This window comes from Saccopteryx leptura, chromosome 5 (genome assembly GCF_036850995.1).
Source record: "Saccopteryx leptura isolate mSacLep1 chromosome 5, mSacLep1_pri_phased_curated, whole genome shotgun sequence".
Lineage (NCBI taxonomy): Eukaryota > Metazoa > Chordata > Mammalia > Chiroptera > Emballonuridae > Saccopteryx > Saccopteryx leptura.
In genome coordinates this window covers 67050626-67075997 of record NC_089507.1, presented here as the reverse complement: position 1 = coordinate 67075997, position 25372 = coordinate 67050626, and the positions used below count along the sequence as shown (strand labels likewise).

Genomic DNA, 25372 nt, shown 5'->3' with positions numbered 1-25372 from the left:
GCACTGACCACGTGTCCACAATCTTCTCTGTCTCCTAAACTTTCTGACAAATGCCAACACTCTTGCAACTTTGCAGATATCCCAATGTCAAAATATGGATTTCACAATTGAAAAACTTAGAAAAGATTATCTTGTCATTCCCATTTGTAAAAATAATTCAAGTGGCACGCCATTTCTGAGTGATTCTGATTTTGCAAAAATTAATTAAAATCATGTGATACAGATCTTCATATTTTCATACAAATACAGAAGCATTTGCCTGAAAATTCCATCCTGATATCAAGGGCACACCGATAAACCCCCAGTGACCAAGATTAATGGCACGGACACTGAACCCTCACTGTAGCCATAGTGATTGCCCAAATCCTTCTTCAAAGAAGCATTTGATACAATTCTCTTGTCTATTCAGAATTTTAAAAACTAATTTAGAAGCTACACATACCGTATTAAAGACCCAGGAACCATCTTTTCAAATAAGCTATGAGTTCATTTTTTTTTTTTTTTTGAAAGAACAACCTTCAGATTTCACATCATATAGTCCTGAGCTTCTTAGGCTTTGCTCATCAAAAGCCATTATTTCATATGCACCGCATGTGAAACACATGATCTACGACAGCAGTCTTGGAAGGGAGGTTTCATGACTTCCTGAGCTTGAGGACACAGCTGTCTCTAGAAGGTCTGACAGTATCCATTCATATTATATTCAAACAACTTCGCTGAAAGATGAACTCTCTGTACAGTTAGTAAACTGAATGGGAAAGGAGACCTTTAGTGTTATTGGATATAAAGAGTCCATGCTCTCAGTTTAATACCATGCTCATTTAAAAGCCAACAGGCACTGATGTTTGAGAATAAGTAGGAAAAGAAATTTCCTCTACTGATACTTCAAAGACTTTGTAACATCTGGAATTTGGTTCCATACAAAGTATTCCACTAAGAAGCAAGTATAAAAGGATTTTAATAGGGCAAACAAGACTCAGGTTTCTTACAATATGTTCTCCCTGGGGGAAAACAAATAACACGATGCATCTGACTAACCTTTCTGCACTTCAGCTGCATTAATTAACATTTAGTCATGGATTCCACTGTGAGCCAGATGAACTCAGTGCTACAGCTGTTTTCATTAAGGGGAAAAAATTTGCTTTCACATGTTAGATTCCCAGCATTTATAAATCTGGGGGAAAAAATGTTTTGTTGACTGCCTTTGTGCCAGCATTATTGATATGCATTACATATTAGTCATCCAAATAAATTGGAACTCACCCTACACTGTGATTAAATCAATGTCAATATCTCAACAATTGGGTCAATCAGAGCTGGTGCTATAAAAAGCACATCCCTAACTCTCTTTTTCTTACATCAAGGATTAAGGAAGGACTAAAGAACTCATCAAAGAAGTAGATGGCCTTGAAGAAATTGTTGCTGGGTGAGTCAAGGATTTAAGTGGAGATCAAGTACTCTAAGAGGGATGGATAAAAATGACTACAAAAAGAAAATGAACAGATGTTGAAGAAATTTAACTGCAGGATCTGATAACTTGGCAAAGACACCCTCAAGTTTACAAGCCAAACATGTGGAAGTGTTTGGTTGGGAACAAAGTTGAGGTAGAGAACTTCAACATTTTGTCAGTTGTTGAGGGAGATTTTCTCTTCTGTTTTGTTTTAATAGCAAAGGCTTCTTTACAATGTAGTTTTGTGAGAAAATTATAACAATAAATCAGCTACAGTGTGCATTTTACCTGTAATATCTTGGAAAATTTTTATATTACAAGAGCATAATAAAATCAACTTGATCTCCAATAATCTCTTAGGAGTGCTGTGTCATGATTTCTGGTCACTCCAGAGTCTGTGGAAAAATGGATATCCAATAATCATGAGGCCTTGTATATGTGTGTATGCATTTATTTGTACCAGTGTACAAACTGGAATCATTATTTGTGTAAATACAAACCGAATTTGATACTTGCCCCTGAGATTAATGTTCTCAGCCACGACTCTAGAAGAATAAAAGCTGTCCAAACTGTTTAACTGTTTTCATTTTTCCCAATTTGAAATAGCAATAAAATAATCAAACCAGAAAACTGTCTTACCTGGAACTACTTCAAAAAGGAATTTCCCTGGACTCTCTTCATTGCAGTGATGTTCAAGGACTTTATTTCCAGGCAGAAAAATAGTACCCTGTGAACACAAATGCCCAAAACATCAACATCATCAGATGACAAATAATAAATATTATTATCACCACCATCATTAGTGAATGTTCCATGGATCTATAACCCAGTGTATAATAGTATGCATCAGATTCATTTTTATTCCAACTAATCAAAATCATATGACAGAACTATATTCATTCAACATTTAACAAACACTTGTTGACTAATGTGTAAAGACAATGTGTTAGGTGCTGGATCCATTTTAAGCATCAATTTATTAGATGCATTCTGGCGTGCCAAAATTTTTACAAAACAGTTTATCCACATGTTATTTATTTGTTAGAATAATCTGATGAAATAGGTATATTTCCCTTATTTTATACCTGTGAAAATCAAGGCAGAGACATTAAATAACGTAGTCATTGTTACCATAGCTTTCTCTTAATTACCCCTTCTTTTTTGTGTTAGATTTCTCTCTTTAGTAGATTATTCTCATGGTACGGAGACATACTTAAAAGTGTATCCAATTAAAAAATTTAAGACTCCCTCTGGGACTACTCTCTCTCCAGCTATTTCCCCCTTTGCCTTGGAAAGAGTTATCAACACTGAATCAATTTCCTTATTGGTATCCACTGTGCCCATAATGGTTTGTGCATCCATAATTCCAATTACATCACTCTCACAAGCTTCACGCTTGACAATTTTCATTCCTCAATGAACTTCACTTCCCAGGAGCATTCAGCACTATTAGCCGCTTCTTCAAGCACCTTCTTTCCACAGCTTCTTGGTTTTCTCTAGGTTTATCTCTCAGTTTTTTTATGACTGTTCCTTTCGCTGTCTCTAACTGACCTTTAAATATCAGAAGGTTTCAAAAGATTTATCCAATGACTCCTTCTCTATATTCTCTTCCTCCAAGCTATCTTATCCATGGCTATGACTTTAATAACCAACTGAAAACCAATAAATACTAGATTCATTATTCCTAACCCAGGGCTCTCTGAGTTTCAGATCTTTATAAACAATAACTTATTTGACATTTCCTTTTGGGTATCTCAAAAGCATCTTAAACTAAACTTAGTCAAATTAAAACTCAATTAATTTTGGCCCTGTTTATGCATTCCCTAAGTGATTGACACCCTCTTCCAATCAGCTGCAAAGGCCAATACTGTAGGAATCAATATCTCTATCTCTACTACTACTATTCCCTAGTTCAAGCGATTATGGTCTCTTGCCTGGAATATTTCAAATGCCATTTTACTGAATTCCCCATAACACTTGAATATCTATCCTGACCGATGGTGATGCAGTGGATAGAGTGTCAACCCAGAAAGCTGAGGTCCCTATCTCAAAACCCTGAGATAGATTGAGCACAGGCTCATCAGCTTGAGTGCAGGATAACTGACATAATACCAAGGTCACTGGCTTGAGCTTAAAGATTGCTCACTTAAACCCAAAGGTCTCTGGCTTAAACCCAAGACTGCTGGCTTGAGCCCAAGGTCACTGATTTAAGCAAGGGATCATTTGCTCTGCTTAAGCGCCCTGCTAAAGGCATACATGAGAAATAATCAATGAAGAAATAAAGAAAAGCAACTATAAATTGATGCTTCTCATCTCTCTCCCCTCTCTCTCTCTAAAAAAAAAGAACATTTAGTAATACTTTTTTTATTTAATGCAGTAAAAGTGCATTAAATTAAAATTCTGTTTATTTATAAATAAATAGAAATTTGATCTTACAGTTTTTCTATGTACTTAAAAATCTTCAATGATATTCATTTGTTGTAGGATAAAGATCTGGGTGATATGGTCCCACTCCCATCTCTAAGCTAATTTTTTCACTCATGCTTTGATGTTTTTATGATCAAGCTAAATGCCTTTCTATAAATAGCATTATACTCTTACAACCCTGAGTTCTACACCCTTTCTTGGGCTCTTTTATATCCAGTTTTCAGACTGACTACATCTGAAACATCCTCACATAGCTTCCTGATTTTTTCCTGGACTGATTTACCACTGTATGTAATTATGTTATTTGTAAGATTGTTTGATTAATGCCTATCTCTACCATTAAACTATAAGGGAGCAACGATATGTGTTTTGCTCCCTAATTTACCAATCCCCAGCATTTTGCTTGTCAATTATATTTTACTGTCCATTTTCCCAGTTTGAATCAATATTTATCTCGAGTAATGTTTTACTCTACTTTCATTATACCTGGTTTGGCTCAGAAAATTATAGTCATCAACTCTGTCCCTTCTTCTGAACTTAGAGTGATAAAGCATAGCACTCCCTAACTAAAGCCCACAGAATTGCAGGTTAGAAGTATCTCTCTCCCCCCATGCTTAAAAGGTGAATGTTGGAAGTACTGCCTTTGTTTTCCTCCTCCAGGAAGTAAATTTTCCTCCTCATCATATCTAGTATCCACTGGCCTTATGGATTCCATTATGCTTATTGGTATTTTTAAATATATTTTTTTAAATTACTAAACACTTTGAAAATATTCTTCATAATTAAGACTTTTCTTTTATATATAGGTTTAAAATCTATATGATTTCTACAAAAAGTGATAAAATCATTTGTTTCAATTACAAGTTTATTTTTACTTACTTAAATGGTTTTGTTAAGTAATTAAATTTGTGATTTAGCTTAATTTTAGAACATAATATCTGACCTTCCAGCTAGATAAAATGTTCATTTTTATATGTGTATTTGTGTGTACATTTGGGTCCTGTTTAATTCTATGCCTTTAGGTTCTGTTTAGGATCTTAAACTGTATATGTGTTGTCTAAAGTGAATTTAAGCCACTCTCCTGAATAAATAATTTCCCTGCATAAAGCCATTCTTTTCCATGAAATCCCAAACTACTTCACTTAATAATTAGAAGACCGACTAATGCTACTTTTTATTTTTTTACACATGTGAAATAGCTATTTCTGGTTGATATTTTAATTTTAATTTTCAAATTTGATATTATAAAGACTCTATAGTCTGACTGTTTTCCAAACAAATTTGATCTAAAAATAATAGTTTAAATATCAGTAGGCAATGTTTAGGACAGTGTATACTGTAATTGACAAACATTTACTATGGTTAATTTATTGGCATTCAGTAAGTAAAATAAAGTAATTTAATGGAACAGCTAACTTAGTCATCTTGTATAGAAGCCATGTAAAGACTATAACTAAGTGAATTTTTAATTCAGCAAGAGGAGGGGAGGCAGAGAGACAGACTTCCACATGCACCCTAACTGAGATCCACCCAGCAAGCCTACTAAAGAGTGATGCTCTGCCCATCTGGGGTGTTGCTCTATTGCTCAGCAACTGAGCTCTTCTTAGCACCTGAGGCAGAGACCATGGAGCCATCCTCAGCACCTGTGGCCAACTCGCTCCAATTGAGCCATGGCTACAGGAGTGGGAGAGAGAAAGAGAAGAGAAAGGGGAAAGGGTGGAGAAGCAAATAGGCACTTCTCCTGCATGCCCTGACCAGGAATCAAACTTGGAAAATCCACACACTGGGGCCCATGTTCTACCACTGAGTAAACTGGCCAGGGCCCTAAGTGCAGTCTTAGTTGTGGTAATTATTTTCAAAATATTTTATAATTTTATATTGTCAGAAAATACAGATAAACAAAAAAATCTGCAATTTACTCAGTACCATAGATAGAAAACATTCATACTACATGTTTTCCATATTTGAATTTATTGATGTATATGTGTTAACATATATAATATATACAATTATCAAAATTCACTTATTTTGAACTTCAAGACAAAATAAAAAACATTTTTATTGATTTTGTTATAGCAATTTAATTATTTACATAATTTTAAAAAGTTGAGTACTATAGTATTTGATTGAATATACACACTTTTATATCCCCTATTATAAAGTGTATGTAGGTATTTTTGTGTTATTATAAAGAACATTTTCCTGAATATCTACAAAGCTAAATATTTGAGCTCCTCAGCTTACTTTTTAAGACAAATACCTAAGAGAGAAATTAGTGTAAAAAATATGCACTGTTGTGTAAGTTTGGTTCATTCTTCCAGATTTACTCTAAATTAACTAACCAAACAAATAAACAGCTAATAAGCATGATTCAAATGTACTTTATTGAGACACTACCATATGGCCGATATTATTTCTAGAATTATTTCAGATGATATTAAGTGTGTACAAAAATAAATAAACTCAGAAGATAATAGTAACAATTATATAACTATGGAACACCTGAGTTCTGATGTATATAGAAAAACAAATAAATATAATAAATTTTTAAGAAGAGTGTGTCATTAGAGCATTCTGATTCGTTAAGAAATATAGTATAAAGGTAATGATTTTTTATTTATTTATTTATTTATTTATTCATTTTAGAGGAGAGAGAGAGAGAGAGAGAGAGAAAGGGGGGAGGAGCAGAAAGCATCAACTCCCATATGTGCCTTGACCAGGCAAGCCCAGAGTTTTGAACCAGCGACCTTAGCATTCCAGGTCGACGCTTTATCCACTGTGCCACCGCAGGTTAGGCTAAAGGTAATGATTTTTAAAGAAAGAGAGCTTTTAATTTTTTAATTTTTTATTTTATTTTATTTTTTTGTATTTTTCTTGTATTTTTCCGAAGTTGGAAACGTGGAGGCAGTCAGACAGACTCCTGCATGTGCCCGACCAGGATCCACCCGGCACACCCACCAGGGAGCAATGCTCTTCCCATCTGGGGCATCGCTCTGTTGCATCCAGAGCCATTCTAGCCCCTGAGGCAGAGGCCATGGAGCCATCCTCAGTGCCCGGGGCCAACTTTGCTCCAATGGAGCCTTGGCTGCAGGAGGGGAAGAGAGAGACAGAGAGGAAGGAGAGGGGGAGGGGTGAAGAAACAGATGGGTGCTTCTCCTATGTGCCCTGGCCAGGAATCAAACCCGGGACTCTTGCACGCCAGGCCGACACTCTACCACTGAGCCAACCGGCCAGGGCAAGAAAGAGAGCTTTTAAGCTTTAGTAATTTGGGGGTAATATTCCAAATGGAAAAAATGGCATCAGCAAAACAGTAATTAGAACCATATGTTCAGAGGATATTAGAATAAAAAGAAGATTAATGAGGAGAAGTAATTAAGAATTGGTGATATTGAAGACATGCTGTGGAAGGTCTCACCCTGGGCAGATAATGTTGCACTTCAAATCCAAAACAACTGAGAACCAGAGTAGGTGTTTGAGCGAAGCAAATGAAAATTTAAGAAAACCAGCCTTTTGAAAGTTTGTTACCATGAAACAATGAACTGACATAAAATAGCAAAGTCAAGGCCTACACAGAGGTGTTGGCAGTAGAAATGGCATAAATTTGATTTAGAGATATATTTTTAATAATTATGAAAGAAGTACCAAAAATGAAGAATGAAGAGTCAAAAACAACTTCTGTGAGACCCAAGCACATGAGCCAAACCTATATGACATTTTTCTAAATTTTCTGTCAGTAGTTATGCTGGGTATTCTCTATCTGCCCCTATAGATTTTCCTTCCACCCATCATTCTATCCTGTACCTCAGTAGACGACTCTATAAATTGCGTAAAGCAGGCTCTCTTGATCTCTGGCTACAGGGTGGGTTTCAGAGGCCATAGAAGGAGGTCAGAAGACAAGATATTTTTTGACATGCCCCCCCTTGGTGAGGCAACAATTTGGCCTCAGTTGTGTGGGCATCTGCCTTGGTCCACATATCCTTCAAGTGGCAGGCTTCCTCAGGTTCCTGTACAGCAGCTAGTGGTAATGAGTTCCTACCTGTTTTTAGCCCAAGGGTGTTTTCACTACTTGTTAGTTTCTATTAACCTTTGCAACACTTTGCCACACACCCTCCAATTACCCCTTTTGAGCCGGAGCCATCAGTTTTTTGCTAGGAGCTTGAGTGACTAGCCAGGGTGCAAGTGCTCTGAGTTTTCTAAGGAAAAAGCTGATTATCCCTTGATTTTCAATATGCCTCACTGCAAATTTTGGGTGATTAGAATGAATAAGCTCAAGAATAAAAAGGGATGTAAAATTTTTGATAGTTTAGTACATATGGCAATAATTACATGTTAGTAATTAATCAGCATATTCAGAATGAACTATACTAATCTTTATCCTTTCCGGAGAATATCCTTTTTATAAAGAATCTTGAAAGCTTCAAAACTGGATACTATGTTACACAAAAATTTTGACAGTTTGATAGATAAGAATTGACAAAAGAAACATAATTCAGAACCACACCAGTATTTTGTTTTCAGCTGAAAGTGCTATTAGAAAAGAAGCTCATCTCTGGTTAGTATCAGATCACTGAGCCAAAACCCCAAGATATTGGGGTAAGGCTAAATAATGTTGAAAATAAGCATGGTGATCTTATTCTCTGAAATTTGGATTATAAAAATATATCAGGTGCAGTAGCTTTGTTTCATAAGCACAATAATGAGATTTTTCTTCCAGCATGAACAATGATTCTGAGCATCACTTGGTACTAGGCAAAGTTTCAGCTTATAAAAATATACATTAAAATATATGTATATTTATAGTACAAATAGATTGAATTTTGAAAATGAGATCAAGGTGAAATAAATATTATTCAACAGTTTTTATTAGTTACTGTTGGTCAAATAAGTTTGTAAAATATGATTTTTATGTTTGCTCATTTATAGTTTGCATTGGGGCTGGGCAGCACCAGGTATATGTGATCTGGGAAATTTCAAATTACGTTCCTGCTTGGTAAGGTATATGTGATCTGGGAAATTGCAAATTACAAATTCCTGCTTGGTAAGGGCCATTGTCTTGCTAATGTTTGCACCAGAAAGGAGGAGAGGTTTTTGCACCAGAAAGTTTTGAAAGGAGAACAGGAAGGAAAGGCAGAGGAAGAGAAGCCGTGTTTGCAGAGTGAGAGAAAAGAGAGAATATTAAAAAAAGAGAGAGAGAGAGAGAATGCAGAGTGCTGAGGAAGAAGCCAGTTTGTGCAGAGAGAGAGAAGGTGTGCATATGGGGAACCAGAGCTGAAGGGCTTTTGTGAGCTCCACTGAGACTGGTGGGGCCTTTGATTCTAGGAGAAACCAGAAAAGATTCTTCTGGTTGTGGAACCAGAGAATGTGTCAGTGGCTTTGGGAGCCCTGAGTAAAAGGGAAGGGTTTTCCCTGTGTGTTGCTCATCGGCTGGTGCGAGACTTTAATAATAAAGGAATGGCCCACCTTTTTTTAGCTCCACTGTTTCTTTACTGTCTGTCCGAATCTAGTGGAAACCTGCATGTGCATGGCCATGGCGATGGCTGTGACTGCTGGCCTTACAGTTGCATAACTTTCTTTGATTTTGTTTTTGTTTGTAGCAAATAATTTCATTAATTTGTTCAACAAATATTTGTTAAACAACACCTAACATGTGCCAGGACCTGTCCTAGACACAGAGAATATATAATAGCAAGAAAATTCAATAATGCCCTTGAATTTCTGGATTTTACAATCACTCAGGGAAGGCAGAAAATTGAAAAAAAGTTACAGATAAACCCCTGTTATAAAAAGAAAACAGAATACATATGCTTATGAAAGATATAAAATTGTATTCCATAAGTGTTCTGGTTATATTATAACCTACTAACGATAAAGTTTGTGTTCAGTAACTCTGTTCTGAAGTCAAGCTGCCTAGATATAGATTCCCCATTCTACCACCCGTTAGTGAAGTGACTTCAGGCAAAAAATATCCTCTCCATTCCTCAGGCTCTTCATCCTTAAGTCTTTTGTAAAAACAGAACCTAATGCACACGTGATTTTTAGAAAAATACTTGATACAGAGTATTTTTAATGGTTTTTAATATTGACCAAAGTATCTTTCTTTTATTTATTCATTTTATTTAATTTTTTTTAGTAATAGGGTAGGCAGAGAGACAGACTCCTGCTTGTACTCTGACTGGTATCCACCCAGAAATCCCACTAGGGGGCGATACTCTGCTCATCTGGCATCGTTCCTGGGCCATTTTGTTTTAGTGCCTGAGGTGGAGGTCATGGAGCCATCCTCAGCAGCCCGGGCTAACTCGCTCCAATCGAGCCATGGCTGCAGGAGGGGAACAGAGAGAAGAGAGAGAGAGAAAGAGAAGGGGGAGGTGTGGGGAGCAGATGGTCATTTCTCTTGTGTGCCCTGACTGGGAATTGAACTCAGGACATCCACATACCAGGCTGATGCTCTACTATTGAGTCAACTGGCCAGGGCTTGAAAAAACCCTTCTTATATTATAACAGGCTCCAAGATATTTGGGGGCCATATTTTGCTAATTCCTAAATAATGGGGGTGATTCTAGTAAAAGATCTATATATTATATATATCTGCTAGTATTGTCAGCTAATTAAGTAAACAGGGAGGTAAACTAATTAGAAATTTTGAAGTCAATTTTTACTATCATGATGGCAAGGCTAGAATAATCAAAACAAATAAACCTCTAATTAACAACCATAATAATATATAGCATAGCATAATGATGTTGATAATGATTGCTAACACCTCTTGACTATTACTTTGTTACACAAATGAGTATGCCATTTATTTTATTAATTCACTCAATGACTCAGGACATAGGTATTTCTCACATGAGGAACATGAAGTTCAGGGAGCATCTAACAAAGAGCGTGGCATTGTGAATTCTTAACATATGTTTGTTTAAATAATATAATACAGTAAATTAATAAAAGAATGCAAGCTGCTTTAAAATTTTTATCTTTAATTACTAACCCAATTTATGTTTGTATTTCTAATCAACTACTGCCATTTAATAGGTTGAGATTTTATAAATAATTATCAAGTTTCTTCTTAGCTTCTAAAGTTATTGACTCTAATACCCAAGATGCTACCAGGAAGGCAAGAGAAGGAGAGACTTGCAAATTGGTATAATTTTAGAATTTACTGAAGTAATTCTGACATGCATACTGTTTGGGGAACACTAAACTAAGCATTGCTATAAATTGTCTTTCAGAGAAAAATGAAGTAATATTTATAAAGCTATGCACACTGTATAATATATTATTTTTCCTCAGCTAATGAAACATACAAAAGCAAGTAATACACATAATATTGTCCAACCATTATTTAAATTAACACTGACAAACATAATAGCATGAAGCTATTTCATAATTATGAAATAAATAGAAATGAATTCTCTATAGAGATATCTCATTTTGCTGTTTTTCATTATAAACTGCAGACTTAGCACTTGAGAGGCATTGTCATTCTGGGTTCATTTTAATTTTAAAACAATATTTGCATAATATTATGACATAGTTCAGATTCTAGGAAGCGAACAGAATGCCATCATTTGTGATGGAGAAAAGTATGTGCTGTGTTAGGATGTAGTCATTGAAGTCCTTAACTCTTTCTTTTCAGACACAAGGATCCTTTACCCCATGTGAACTCTCCCTCTGGACAGAAGTACATGAAATTCTTCCCTGATAGGGTCCTTCTGCGCTAGCATTCCCCTTGGGAACATAATCATTACCATTCTAGCTACATTTCAGTCACTTCTATTGGCTATATCAGTGGTCCCCAACCCCCAGGCCATGGACCGATACCGGTCCGTGGGCCATTTGGTACCGGTCCGCAGAGAAAGAATAAATAACTTACATTATTTCCATTTTATTTATATTTAAGCCTGAACGATGTTTTATTTTCAAAATATGTTTAAAAATGACCAGATTCCCTCGTCTCAGTCATGTGATACATTTATCTGTCCCACCCTAAAGGCCGGTCCGTGAAAATATTTTCTGACATTAAACCGGTCCATGGCCCAAAAAAGGTAGGGGACCACTGGGCTATATATTTTTGATTCATTGGGGAACAGAGAAATTCCTTGATTGTGGAGGAAAAAAACAGATTGAAAATGTGGGAAAAGAAAGATATTGTTATTTTAAAACCAAAATTCTATATTCATACTCTCCAAATTTGTAGAGACCTTAGAAGTGACTTTTCTCAGATTTACCAACATATGACCCCTCTACAATACCAAAGACATTCAGAATTTGCTTAAACCATCTCTTTACTTTTCTTAAGATGTCCCATACCATTTTTGAAAGATTGTAATTGGAAGGAAAAAAATTCAAATGTTGATACAAAATCTATCCTTGTGAAATCCTCCTTTTCTATGTGTAATCATCACAGCAAGCTTCTACTGAGATTTACTATGTGCCAGCACTGAGCTGCACATTTTCATCTCCTGAAAAACCCTATGTGGAGGGACAATGATAACTATCCATTTTGCAGAAAGAATGCTGAAGAATAAATGAGTAGCTGCAGCTGGTATAGAACAGGGATACAATTCCACCCTAGCTGCACTTCTTAAGCCAGTGTATTTTTCATGTGATAGAAAGCTACAATGTTTTTTATTGGTTTATTCACTTATTTGTTTCTTCATCAAACATGTATATTCAATAGGCATTATGTGCTGAAGTTGCCAAATGCTTAGGAAAGATAATGAAACTGTTAATATAGGTTATCCTTGTATAGCTAGTTCATAAGTAATTTTTATTTTGCTAAATTTTCCCTATTTTTAGAAAAAATTTAAATAATGAGTACATATTACTTATATACTAATAAAAACATACAAATATATATATTTGAAGCAAAGAAAATTAACAGGAGAAGACAGAATTGGATAGGGGCATTTTGTAATCTCAATGTTAGGCTTCTAGTTCATAGTAAAGACTATGAAAGATGGCTGGAAAATGTCTAAATATCGTATAGTACTCTGAATAATGGCCACCCAAAGATATCAAGCCTCAGTCCTTGGACCTATAAATGTTATTTTATCAGGAAAAAAGGTCTCTGCAGATGTGATTAAATTAAAGATCCCCACAGTTATTCTGGATTATCTGGGTGGGCTTTAAATCCAGCCACAAGAGTCCTTACAATGGAAGGACAGGGAGTTATGATACATGCACAGGGGAGAGGGCCGACTGAAAATGGAGGCAAAGATGGAATGACACTGTCACAAGCCCAGAAATGCTGACAGTCAGCAGAAGCTCGATGAGTTCCGTCCTACAGCTTCTGAAGGGAGTCTGGTCCTCCCTACACTTTGATTTCAAATTTCCATCCTCCAGAACTGACAATAAATTCAAAAAGCAAATTTCCGTTGTTTTAAACCACCAAATTTGTAGTAATTTGTTACAGCAGTCAAGGAAAACCAACACAAATAAAATATATTTTGAAACAAACTTTTCAGTGACCCCTTGGGAGGAGCCATAAACAGCTGAGGTTTTAAAAGGAGTCACTGCGAACTGTTAAGTGCTGGTAAATTATGTCTAACTTTTACTTGGCCAGTGATGTTTGGGAAGAATCCACATTGTACAAGGCACACAACTAGGTTGCAGCCAGAAAAAATCACTCTTCACTCAATCTTCTACTCTCAATAGAAGTAAACCGATTAAATCAGTGTCACCTTCAAGTCCTGAAAAACCAGGACAGAATACCTGTGGCAAGGTTAATAGTCCTTATTTGGAGAAAAGTGAGTTCAATTGCTCACCTTTCTCTATCAGTTACTGGGTCCATGACCTTGTATTTTGTGTCCAATAATATGTGCCATTTTATAACATCTATTATTTCTCAACTAGAAAATAAAAGGTCAGCTGCTCATGGAATGGCAAATGCCAAAGATTCACAGTGAAGCCTAAGGGAGCAGGAGAGAAAACACCAAAAAAGCTTTTGGAGTTTATGTCTTGTTATGAAATATGAAAAGCAAAAAGTCACAGCTGTATAATATTTATTATGGGAAAAATCTAAGGAAAAGGGTCTAATAAACCATTATCAATTGAACGGAAAATTGATGAAAATTAAAATAGCCTCATTTAATCTTTTATTTTAATTAACTAATACACCCTTTGTGTTTCTTAAAAATAAAGTGGAAAGTACCTAGGTTTAACCTTGGAAAAAACTGTACAATAGGTAAATCTATAGTACCAAAATAACGTGAGATGCTGAATACAATGACCTTGTTAATACTTTCACAACCAAGTAAAATTACTTTATAGTTACTTTGATAAGTTTTCATATAATTGAATTTCAAAATTGAAAAATTTAACTGGGAGAAAAAAGTCATTAGCAGGAAGAAGACAACTTAGGACTTAATTGCACAGCTGTTTTTGACATGCTGAGCTTTTTTTAAAAAACGATCTTTCCTTTGCCTTATGGTATACCTATTTTTCCTGGCATTTCTCTACTTATTTGACTTACAGCCGATTATGTTCAATGTAATTCTTAAAATGTGTTGCTGAAATTCCAAATGCAGTGTGATATTTATTTGTGGAAAGATAACATACTCAGGCAAAAGTACATAAGTTTGATAACATATTCTGTTTTAAGGAAAACAGAACTCCCATACATTGGTAGTAGGGAGAGCAAAATGACAAAAAAATTTTTTTTTTAATTTCTATTGAATTTATTAGGGTGACACTGGTTAATAATATTATATAGGTTTAAAATATACAATTCAGTAATACATGATCTAAATGTTGTATTGTGTGTTCACCATCGAAAGCAAAATTCTTATAGGGGGCACTTTGGCAATACTTATCATACCTACACACATAAGAAATGGCTTAACTGTAAGTTTATTTGCATTAAAGCAGCATTGTTTGCAAGGCAGGATTTGAAACAACTCAGATGCCCATCACTAAAAATCCATCACCTTCACATCAGTTGTTTTCTATTATATGTAGGATGACACAAAAGCAGATTTAAACTTGTGAGTATGCAAAACACTCACAAGTTTATTCTTGTATTATTTGTTAATTATTGTATTATTTTCCAAACAAACTGTAAATCGACTCTATCTTCACCCTGTATATAAATGAATGAGATTTAATATAGAGAAAAATATATGTAAATGAGCTTTATAAAATATTTTTAATAGATATAGCTTATTTGTATTTTTATAGCTGCATTTTATAGCTCCAATATGCAGCTGTTTCTTAGTTTATTTAACCAAGTACTTAAATATAATAGTTAAAATTGCCCTGGCCGGTTGGCTCATTGGTAGAGCATTGGCCTGGTGTATGGAAGTCCCGGGTTCAATTTCCGGCCAGAGCACACAGGAGAAGTGCCCATCTGCTTCTCCACTCTTCCCTCTTCCCTCTTCCCTCTCTCTCTCTCTCTCTCTCTCTCTCTCTTTTTCCCTCTCTCCCTATCTATCTACTTCTCCCCTCCCACAGCCAAGGCTCCATTGGATTGAGCAAAGTTAGCCTGGGCACTGAGGATGGCTCCATGGCCTCTGCCTCAGGTGCTAGAATGACTCCATTGGCAATGGAGCAATGCCCCAGATGGGCTTGCCGGGTGGATCTCAGTCAGGCGCATGTGGGAGTCTGTCTCTTTGTCTCCTTGCTTCTCACTTCAGGAAAATAAAAAAAAAGAACCCCAAAAAACAGTTCAAATGTTATAGAAATATTTACCTGAAATCTATGTACTCATTGATCAATGTCACTTATTAAATGTAATTTCTAAATTAAAAAATGAATTATACATATACTTAAACCATTTTCTTTGTTAAATTTTCTTCTTAATTTTAGTCAAGAATCTAAATATTGGGGTAAAGTATATTATCTATCATTTGTGTAAATTTATATAGTTTACAAAGAGTTTTAATTACATTACCTTATATAAACTTTGCAAATTTTTCATGTCATTAATTTTATAATTTGTATGTTTTATATTTAATATTTTTTGAGATAGTCTTATAGACAATGGGAGATGATAGTTTAAATTACAATATTTTATTCTACTTAGTGATATAAAACTAGTTGTATGTTTTACATTTGATGTGTTTTCATATTCAAATATGATTTGAATGTGAAAAAATTTCACATTTGGAAGCAAAATCTAAAACAAACTCTAGCTAACTTCTCCTCCACTTTCCTAATTGATCATAGTCTATTTAAATCTATCCACACACTCCAAATTTTTAACTTATTGGTCACCCTACTGTCAATCAATGACATTACTTCATAATGTTTTCCTTTTCATTTAAAAAAATGCTTTATGGCCCTGGCCAGTTGGCTCAGCGGTAGAGCGTCGGCCTGGCATGCAGAGGACCCGGGTTTGATTCCTGGCCAGGGCACATAGCAGAAGCGCCCATTTGCTTCTCCACTCCCTCCCTCCTTCCTCTCTGTCTCTCTCTTCCCCTCCCGCAGCCAAGGCTCCATTGGAGCAAAGATGGCCCGGGCGCTAGGGATGGCTCCTTGGCCTCTGCCCCAGGCACTAGAGTGGCTCTGGTCGTGGCAGAGTGACGCCCCGGAGGGGCAGAGCATCGCCCCCTGGTGGGCAGAGCGTCGCCCCTGGTGGGCGTGCCCGGTGGATCCCGGTCGGGCGCATGCGGGAGTCTGTCTGTCTCTCCCCGTTTCCAGCTTCAGAAAAATACCAAAAAAAAAATATATATATATATATATATATAAAAAAAAAAGCTTTATCTCCTTGTTTATACTTACAAAAATATTTATCAAGCCCTACTATATGCCAGGCATTTTTCCAGGTATTGAAGACAGTGCTTAAAAAAAACAAAAAAGCAGATATGAAATAACAACAACAAAAAAAATCACATCTTGTCTGTGGAGTCTACTTTGTAATGAGGGATATATATATATGTATATGTATATATATAAAATATAATATATAATGTAATGTCAATAATAATTAAAATTTAAAAAAATATTTTTATATAATTGATAATAAAAAACTGAGTATCATATTTTTTTATCTTTCCACAGGTCACACAGCACATGGTCTTGTACACAGTAAATGGACAATACATATAGCACTTCGTGATGGCCCATTTGGCAAAAGTTACTTTTAAATACTTCCCAACTACTCTATCACTGCTTTCTTTTTTCTTATTTTTCTTATGGTCTCCATTCCATAGGTGTCTTGTAAATTTTTTTCTTATAGCCATCAATAAATTGTAATTCATTAATATGAGGTTTAACACTAACAATTTAACACATTCTCATATACTTTTTTAAAAATTGTTTTATTGACTTAAAGGCTGGAAGCGACAACAATAGACAGAAGAGATATTAAGGTTCATATTAAAAATATATGCAACTGTATATAGTGGGTTTACTCATGATTAGCCCCAAACTGAAAATAACCCTAATGTTATTCAGCAGATCAATGGATAAACAAGATATAGAATAGTCATACAATTGAATACTACTCAAAACTAAAAAGGAAGGAGCTGCTACTGAAAACACAGAACAGCATGGATGAATATCAAATGCATTATATTTAATGAAAGATGCCAGGTTCAAAGGTTACATGCTATAGATTGTATTCATATAAAATTTGGACATATACAGTGTGTCTGTAAAGTCATGCTGCACTTTTCACTGGTCACAGGAAAGCAACAAAAGACGATAGAAATGTGAAATCTGCACCAAATAAGAAGAAAACCATCCCAGTTTCTGTAGGATGATGTGACAGCATGTGCACATGCGCAGATGATGACGTAACACCATGTATACAGCGGAGCAGCCCATGGCCATGCCAGTTGAGATGTGGATGGTACAGAGGAAAGTTCAGTGTGTTCTGTGGCTCGCTAAATTCAAATCCGTGACCAAAGTGCAATGTGAATATTGGCGCATTTATAACGAAGCACCACCACATAGGAATAACATTACTTGGTGGGATAAGCAGTTGAAGGAAACCGGCAGTTTGGTGGAGAAACCCCGTTCTGGTAGGCCATCAGTCAGTGATGAGTCTGTAGAGGCTATACAGGATAGCTACCTAAGGAGCCCTAAAACATCTGTGCGTGCATGTGCTCGACAATTACACCTAAGCAAGACTACAGTTCATAAGGTGTTAAAGAAGTGTCTCTGTTTTACAGGGTACAAATTGCGGCTGTTGCATGCTATCAAACTGGCGGATAGACCCACACAATGCACGTTTGCTACAGATATGCTTCATGAGATTGACAATGATGAAAGATTTTTGCAGAAGATAGTGTTTAGCGATGAGGCGACCTTCCATATCTTTGGACATGTTCATCACCATAACGTCCGAATATGGGCTGCTGAACATCCTCATGCCTTCGTTGAATACGAACGTAACACCCCTAAAGTGTGGTGTGACCTGATGCATGATAAGGTGATAGGCCCATTTTTTTTGGCAGAGCAGTCTGTGACAGCAAAGTCCTATCTTGACATGTTGGAATTGTATGCAGTGCCCCAATTTCCAGAAGGTGTCATCTTTCAACAGGACAATGCTCCTCCACACTATGCCACCATTGTTCGTGAGTTTCTGGATAGAACATTCCTCCGGCGGTGGATAGGCAGGGGATCTGTCAAGCTATGGCCACCACGATCCACAGATCTGACGCCCTCAGACTTTTACGTTTGGGGTTATGTGAAGCAACATGTGTACATTGAACGTATCAACGACATTAATCACTTAAAACAGAGAATCACAGACGTTATTCACTCTGTACACCAGCCGTCCTTACTCATGTGTGGCAAGAACTTCACTATCGTTTGGATGTGTGTAAGGCAACAAATGGAGCCCACATCGAACTGCATTGAATAGGTGGGAAACTGGGAGAGTTTCCCTTTTATTTGGTGCAGATTTCACATTTCTATCATCTTTTGTTGCTTTCCTGTGACCGGTCAAAAGTGCACCATGACTTTACGGACACACGGTAGAATGGAAACCACCTCATTTATTACCAGGGGCTGCGGGTGGAGGAGGAAAAGACTATGAAGATTTTTTTTTTTTTTTTTGTATTTTTCTGAAGCTGGAAACGGGGAGAGACAGTCAGACAGACTCCCACATGCGCCCGACCGGGATCCACCCGGCACGCCCACCAGGGGCAACGCTCTGCCCACCAGGGGGCGATACTCTGCCCCTCCGGGGCGTCGCTCTGCCGCGACCAGAGCCACTCTAGCGCCTGGGGCAGAGGCCAAGGAGCCATCCCCAGCACCCGGGCCATCTTTGCTCCAATGGAGCCTTGGCTGCGGGAGGGGAAGAGAGAGACAGAGAGGAAGGAGGGGGTGGGGGTGGAGAAGCAAATGGGCACTTCTCCTATGTGCCCTGGCCTGGAATCGAACCCGGGTCCCCCACACTCCAGGCCGACGCTCTACCGCTGAGCCAACCGGCCAGGGCGACTATGAAGATTTTATGGGAAAATGCAACTACCCAATATTATGACTTTGGTGGTGATTACATAATTGTATGTAAATAATAACTCAATAAATGTGGCATTTGAAAAATGCAATGTCACTGATGCCCTGGGGGTTGGGGAGCTTCCCACTGCTGCCAGATCATTCAACCTAAAACAGTACTTCATCGTCAGCCCAGGGCTGAGGTCCACCTGTCATCACCCCTGTCCCTGAACGCCTTGTCCTGTGATCACCTCTATACCTCCATACACATCCCTCCAGTCACAGTGATCTACCTCATGCCCTGTAAAATAATGTATTGAAGTTTTCCTAACAAGGGTGCCCAATTACTCTCTTACTATGACTTTTAGTGACCAGGCAACTTTCATTTGAATTTTCCTGTTTTCACTGACTGCCTTGATAGGAATTGCTCTTTTTTTTTTTTCCCAGAGACAGAGAGAGAGTCAGAGAGAAGGATAGACAGGGACAGACAGACAGGAATGGAGAGAGATGAGTAGCATCAATTCTCCATTGCAGTTCCTTAGTTGTTCATTGATTGCTTTCTTCATATGTGTCTTGACTGTGGGCCTTCAGCAGACCCAGTAACTCCTTGCTCAAGCCAGCGACCTTGGGTCCAAGCTGGTGAGCTTTTGCTCAAACCAGATGAACCCGCATTCAAACTGGCGACCTCAGGGTCTCGAACCTGGGTCCTTGGCATCCCAGTCTGATGCTCTATCCACTGTGCCACCACCTGGTCAGGCAAAATTGTTCTTAATAAAAATGAAAGATAAAATTTCCTTCCCAGCTTCATTTTATCCACAATGACCCAGTTGTCTCAGTCATCATATCGGTTGGCTCTTTAGTTTATTTTTGATTCATTTTTCTCCCTCATCCTGTCAATATGCAGGCTTTTCTTCTCTATTCTTTCCCATATGCAACTTTCCTTTTAGCTGGGTCTCTGATGCCCTCCCTGGCAACTCCTGACCTACACCTATTTTCATGCACAACTGACCTTACACAACCATAAAGGGTTTTCATGAACACATGTTGTGTTTTTCAGACACAGAGTGGCCTTCAAGGGTCATTTATAACAAGTTAAAAGAACCAGTTAAAGTTTTGTTTATGCTTACTCATAGGCTCTTAAAGAAACTGGGCAGATGTTGGTTTGGAGATATTAGAACTTCAGTGCACAAATATTGAAACCTAAAACACATCAAAACAAGCATCATCTACATTTTTACAATCATGAAAGCTGAAGTTAAATGTTTAAACTAAGTACAAATGTTGCTGTAAATGAAACATGAACTTAATTTTGACAGTCTAGTCATGTATTCCAAGAACTATCTCAATTACAGTATATCAAGACTCACAAACCCCAAAAGCAAATGAAACAAAATGTCAACATTTATCTGTCTTTTCTATATTACACTGAATAACTCATTAGTGATTCAAGTAAGAAAAAAATTACCAAATTGAAATGAAACTATTTGTATTGTGTCTTAAAAATACCTTTCCCTGTAATAATTTAAAATCTATAGACCCACTGATACAGTAATGATATAAATATTTCAGCTAAAATATATTTAAGAAGTATATTTCATAAAACATAGGTAAAATAAATAATAAAGTATTAGTAAAGTTGACATCTATTATCTATAGTGCTAAGAAGTAACTTGAAATGATTATTAAAAAATAAATAACCGTTTTAATGCATATATTATTCAAATTTAAGAAAACTGCATCTATGTAAATACAATGTACATCTGTTTCTGTTAGACAAAAAAAGAAAAATTTAAATCTTGTTTCACTTCTCTTTCATTCTGCCTTTTCACCAGAACCTAACAGAGCATATACTTCCCTTTTTAAGTTCCTCTTCTCCCTTCATCTTTTCTATATACTCATGTGTAGAAAGAGTCATAAAGAGCGAAACTTTATTACATATTGGTATATATATTTTATATATAACCAGAGAGAGAAAAAGAGAGACATCCATATTCACAGACTGAATTTGAATGGGATGGATTGGAGTACAGATAAAATACTCTTTCAGAAGAAGAAATATGCACCATAGACTGATGGAACTTTTGAATAGCTTTCTTTAGACTGAGGAACTGGGTCTAAATCTCTGGTTATTTTGTCCCCTCAGACGAGACATGAAGGAAGTGTGATCTGACCACACTGCAGATGGTTTGGATGATCAGCTTTCAAAAAAGAATTTTATTAAATCCATTTGCCATATGTTTTCATTCAGATGGAGCCCTCATTTTATTAAACAAACACATACAAGTACACATAGGGGTGTACATGTCTGTGGATCTTGATGTCACAAACTCTATAGTTTATGCTGATATGAGAGTTTACAAGATTGCTAAACATCTGTCAGGACCACCCAAGAAATTCTCAATCTTAAAAAAAGAAAATCACAATCAATGAATATATGACCAGATAAGATATTAAATCTAAGGACGGACTTTTCCTTTTATGACAGTTCTTCCAAATTCTTGATATATTGATGTCATTTATTTATTTATTTATTTATTGTATTTTTCTGAAGCTGGAAACGGGGAGAGACAGTCAGACAGACTCCCGCATGCACCCGACTGGGATCCACCCAGCACGCCCATCAGGGGCTACGCTCTGCCCATCAGGGGGCGATGCTCTGCCCCTCCGGGGCATCACTCTGTTGCGACCAGAGCCACTCTAGCGCCTGGGGCAGAGGCCAAGGAGCCATCCCCAGTGCCCGGGCCATCTTTGCTCCAATGGAGCCTCGGCTGCGGGAGGGGAAGAGAGAGACAGAGAGGAAGGAGAGGGGGAGGGGTGGAGAAGCAGATGGGCGCTTCTCCTTTGTGCCCTGGCCGGGAATAGAACCCAGGACTTCTGCACGCCAGGCCGACGCTCTACCACTGAGCCAACCGGCCAGGGCCTGATGTCATTTATTTTATAGTAAGATGAATCCATACATAATCTACAACTTTTCTGAGAGATGCAAACAACAACAAAACAACAAAAAGTAGTTAGTGTCAATACTTTGATTTCAAACTTCTGGTGTCTAGAACTGGGAAGAAATAAATTTGCATTGTCTTAAAATAAAGTAGCTAGTGGCTATCAGGCAATAAATACAACAGATAGTGACATCATGAAGATAAATGGGGTATCAAGTCTAGTACGGCCATATTCAAAAAGAAATATAAGTAGCTGATGGAAACAGAGATAACAGAAACAGTTATTGTCTTAGCTCTACTTTCTATAAACATTTTCTTTAATATCCTATAATTATAGTGAGAAACTAATAAAATGTCTCAAAGTTATTCACATTATTTCTTACAATTAAAAATTTATTGTTCTTGAAGATCAACATAATTAATTTCCAGGAGGAAAATTTTTTCTAAAAATAAATATTGCAAAGTATATCTGCATCAAAATAAATAAATACATACATACATACAACAGTTGGAATTATCGTAAATAAGTAGTTTGTATTTTCTTTTGTCTGCTGGTAGAGAGATGATAAAAGGGAAATCCTCACACAGAGCATATCTGCAAGGCGATGAGTGATTTTTCTCCTCAATGCTACCTATAAATCAGCACACATGCATAGTTTACTTTGCATAAACTCACAATAATAGAAGTTTTTAAAATGGAATCAATATAAAATTACATAAATGTTAAATATTAAGGATAGAAGCAATCAATGCCTTTTATCGTTCATTTGATATTCACATATTCAAATACTTATTCTGTCTCCCCCTCGATGTCTGTCTAATCGACATTTTAAAGTCAACATGACCAGGACTGGGCTCCTCATCATACTCCCAACCCTCCTGCCACCATCACCACCGTTTGCAAAGTTGTTCTTGTAATCTTCTCTATTTCAGTTGAGGGAAATTTGGTCTTTTAGGTTGTTCATCCTAAATTCCTGAAATTACCTTTGATTTTTCTCTTTTATACCACACCCAAAGCATGAGCAACTCCTGTTGGTTCTGTCTTCAAAATACAGCCACTCTTTATTGCCTCTACTGTTTGATTGGTTTAGGAATTTAAAATCATTGCTAGGTTTTAGTTTTGAAATCTTAATTCAGTTTTACAACATCGGGTTTTGAAAAAATTATTAGTGCTCAATTTATAAAAATACCTTTTTCATTTTATTGGGCACTTGTTCATTCAATAATACTACAAGCCAGGCACCATTCTAGGTACTTTGTACATATCTGTACTAGTGAGATAAATAAAGGTCTTTTCCTTGATGAATCTCCAATTTGATGATTGGAGACAGGTAATAAACAATACATAAAATAAATAAGTTATGTAATATTTTAAAAGATAACAATGACTATGGAGAAAAAAAATAAAGTTAACCGAGATCGGGAACTATTAGGAGGTGGTGAGGGTATCAGTTTATAGTATTAAATAGGGTGGTCAGGTTATGTCCCTTAGAAAAGTAAAATTCTTGGGTTTTTTTTGTTTGTTTTTTATAGATAAGTAAAATTCTTAATAAAAACCTGTCAGTTTGATTCCCTTTTGCATATCTAGAAAGAGGATTAACAAGGAAGTGCTCAGAACTTAATGACATATCCTTCCCAGTCTCTGATTCAAATTTTTCTCATTAGCAGCCAAAGGATCAGCTAGAAGGAAAGAAAGCAAAGAATGGATGGGATGGAGAAAGGTAGTAGACAACCAAAAAAAAAATTCATTTATTTATGTACTGAACATTTGTGTCCTTTGAAATCCATAATTCATATGTTGATGCCCTACCCTAATGGGAAGGTATTTGGAGATGAGGGTTTATGACAGGTAATTAGGTCATGAAGGAAGGACCCTGGTTTGATAGAATTAGTGCTCTTATAATGTTCTTATAAGGAGAGACATCAGAAAGCTTGATCTTTTCACCAAGCTTTCTTTCTATCTATCTACCTATCTATCTATCATCTATCTATCTATCTATCTATCTATCTATCTATCTATCTATCTATCATCTATCTCACTTTTTCTCTCCTATCTCTCCTTCTCAAGGTCACGTGGAGACACAGCAAGAAGGCAGCAGTCTGCAAGCCAGGCAGAGAGACCTCGCCAGAACCTGGCCATGCTGGCACCCTGATCTCCATCTTCCTCTAGGACTGTGAGAAAACAAATGTCTAAGCCACTCAAGTAGATGGGTTTTGTTATGGCAGCCTGAGTTGACTAAAATTCTCTCATATTAAGTGTTAAATCATTGAAAATATTAGTCAATGAAGCCAGGAAGATGACATTGAGAAGTGTCATAACAAGTATAATTTATAGTACCTCATAAATATTAAGATATTTAACAATCAGTTAATCCCAATAAAATCTTGCTAATTCTTCCTCAGAAAAAAATTCTAGAATTTGCCTTATTTTCTACCATCATTAGGTACATCCCTGCAATAGTCTCCTTCTTGGTCTCTTTGCCTCTTCAGGCAGCCACAGTCATAGAAATCTTTCTAACCCTCTTTGTACACTTTAGCTCATCAAATGACAATATGAAGCTTCTTGGGTAAGAATCCAAGTTCCAAACTAATATAGATGTTTAAATATCTGTACATGAAATAACTGAGTTTTGTTTAAAACTGTCACAATAGGCAGAACAATAGCAGAGTTTTAGTGAGTGCTTGGTAATACAGAAATGGCTGGCTAGCTTCCCTTCCCACATTTTCCTTCCTCATCATAGACATGACCCCATAGTTGGTGGCCTAAGCCCAAAGGTTGCTGGCATGAGCCCGAGGTCACTAGCTTAAGCAAGGAGTCATTCGCTCTACTGTAACTCCCCCCCTCATCAAGGCACATATGAGAAAGCAATCAATGAAAAACTAAAGAGCCGCAATGAAGAATTGATGCTTTTCATCTCTCTCCCTTCCTGTCTGTCTATTCCTCTCTCTGTCTCTCTCTCTCTGTCTCTCTCTCTCTCTCTCTCTGTCCCTGCCACACACACAAAAAAAATAATTAATAATAAATAAATAAATAAAATAAAATGAAAAGGACTCAGCATTTCTATCTAGTTTTTGGTAGCTTTTTAAAATTGGGCCCTCCCAACATTAATTTTTATTACTCTTCAACATTTACCATTTCCTCTGGTTGAGACACCTTTCCTTTCCTCCTGTT

At 36.7% G+C, this 25372-nt stretch overlaps 1 protein-coding gene across 2 annotated transcripts in view; it reads right to left on the bottom strand.

Annotated features, from left to right (window-relative positions):
• ARHGAP24 (Rho GTPase activating protein 24) overlaps positions 1-25372 on the bottom strand; it is an 865538-nt gene that overhangs the window by 328463 nt on the left and 511703 nt on the right. For both annotated transcript variants that reach the window (XM_066387190.1, XM_066387188.1), the window contains one exon: positions 2090-2177. In XM_066387190.1, the coding sequence (XP_066243287.1) occupies positions 2090-2177 (88 nt within the window). The remainder of the gene's footprint in view (positions 1-2089; positions 2178-25372) is intronic.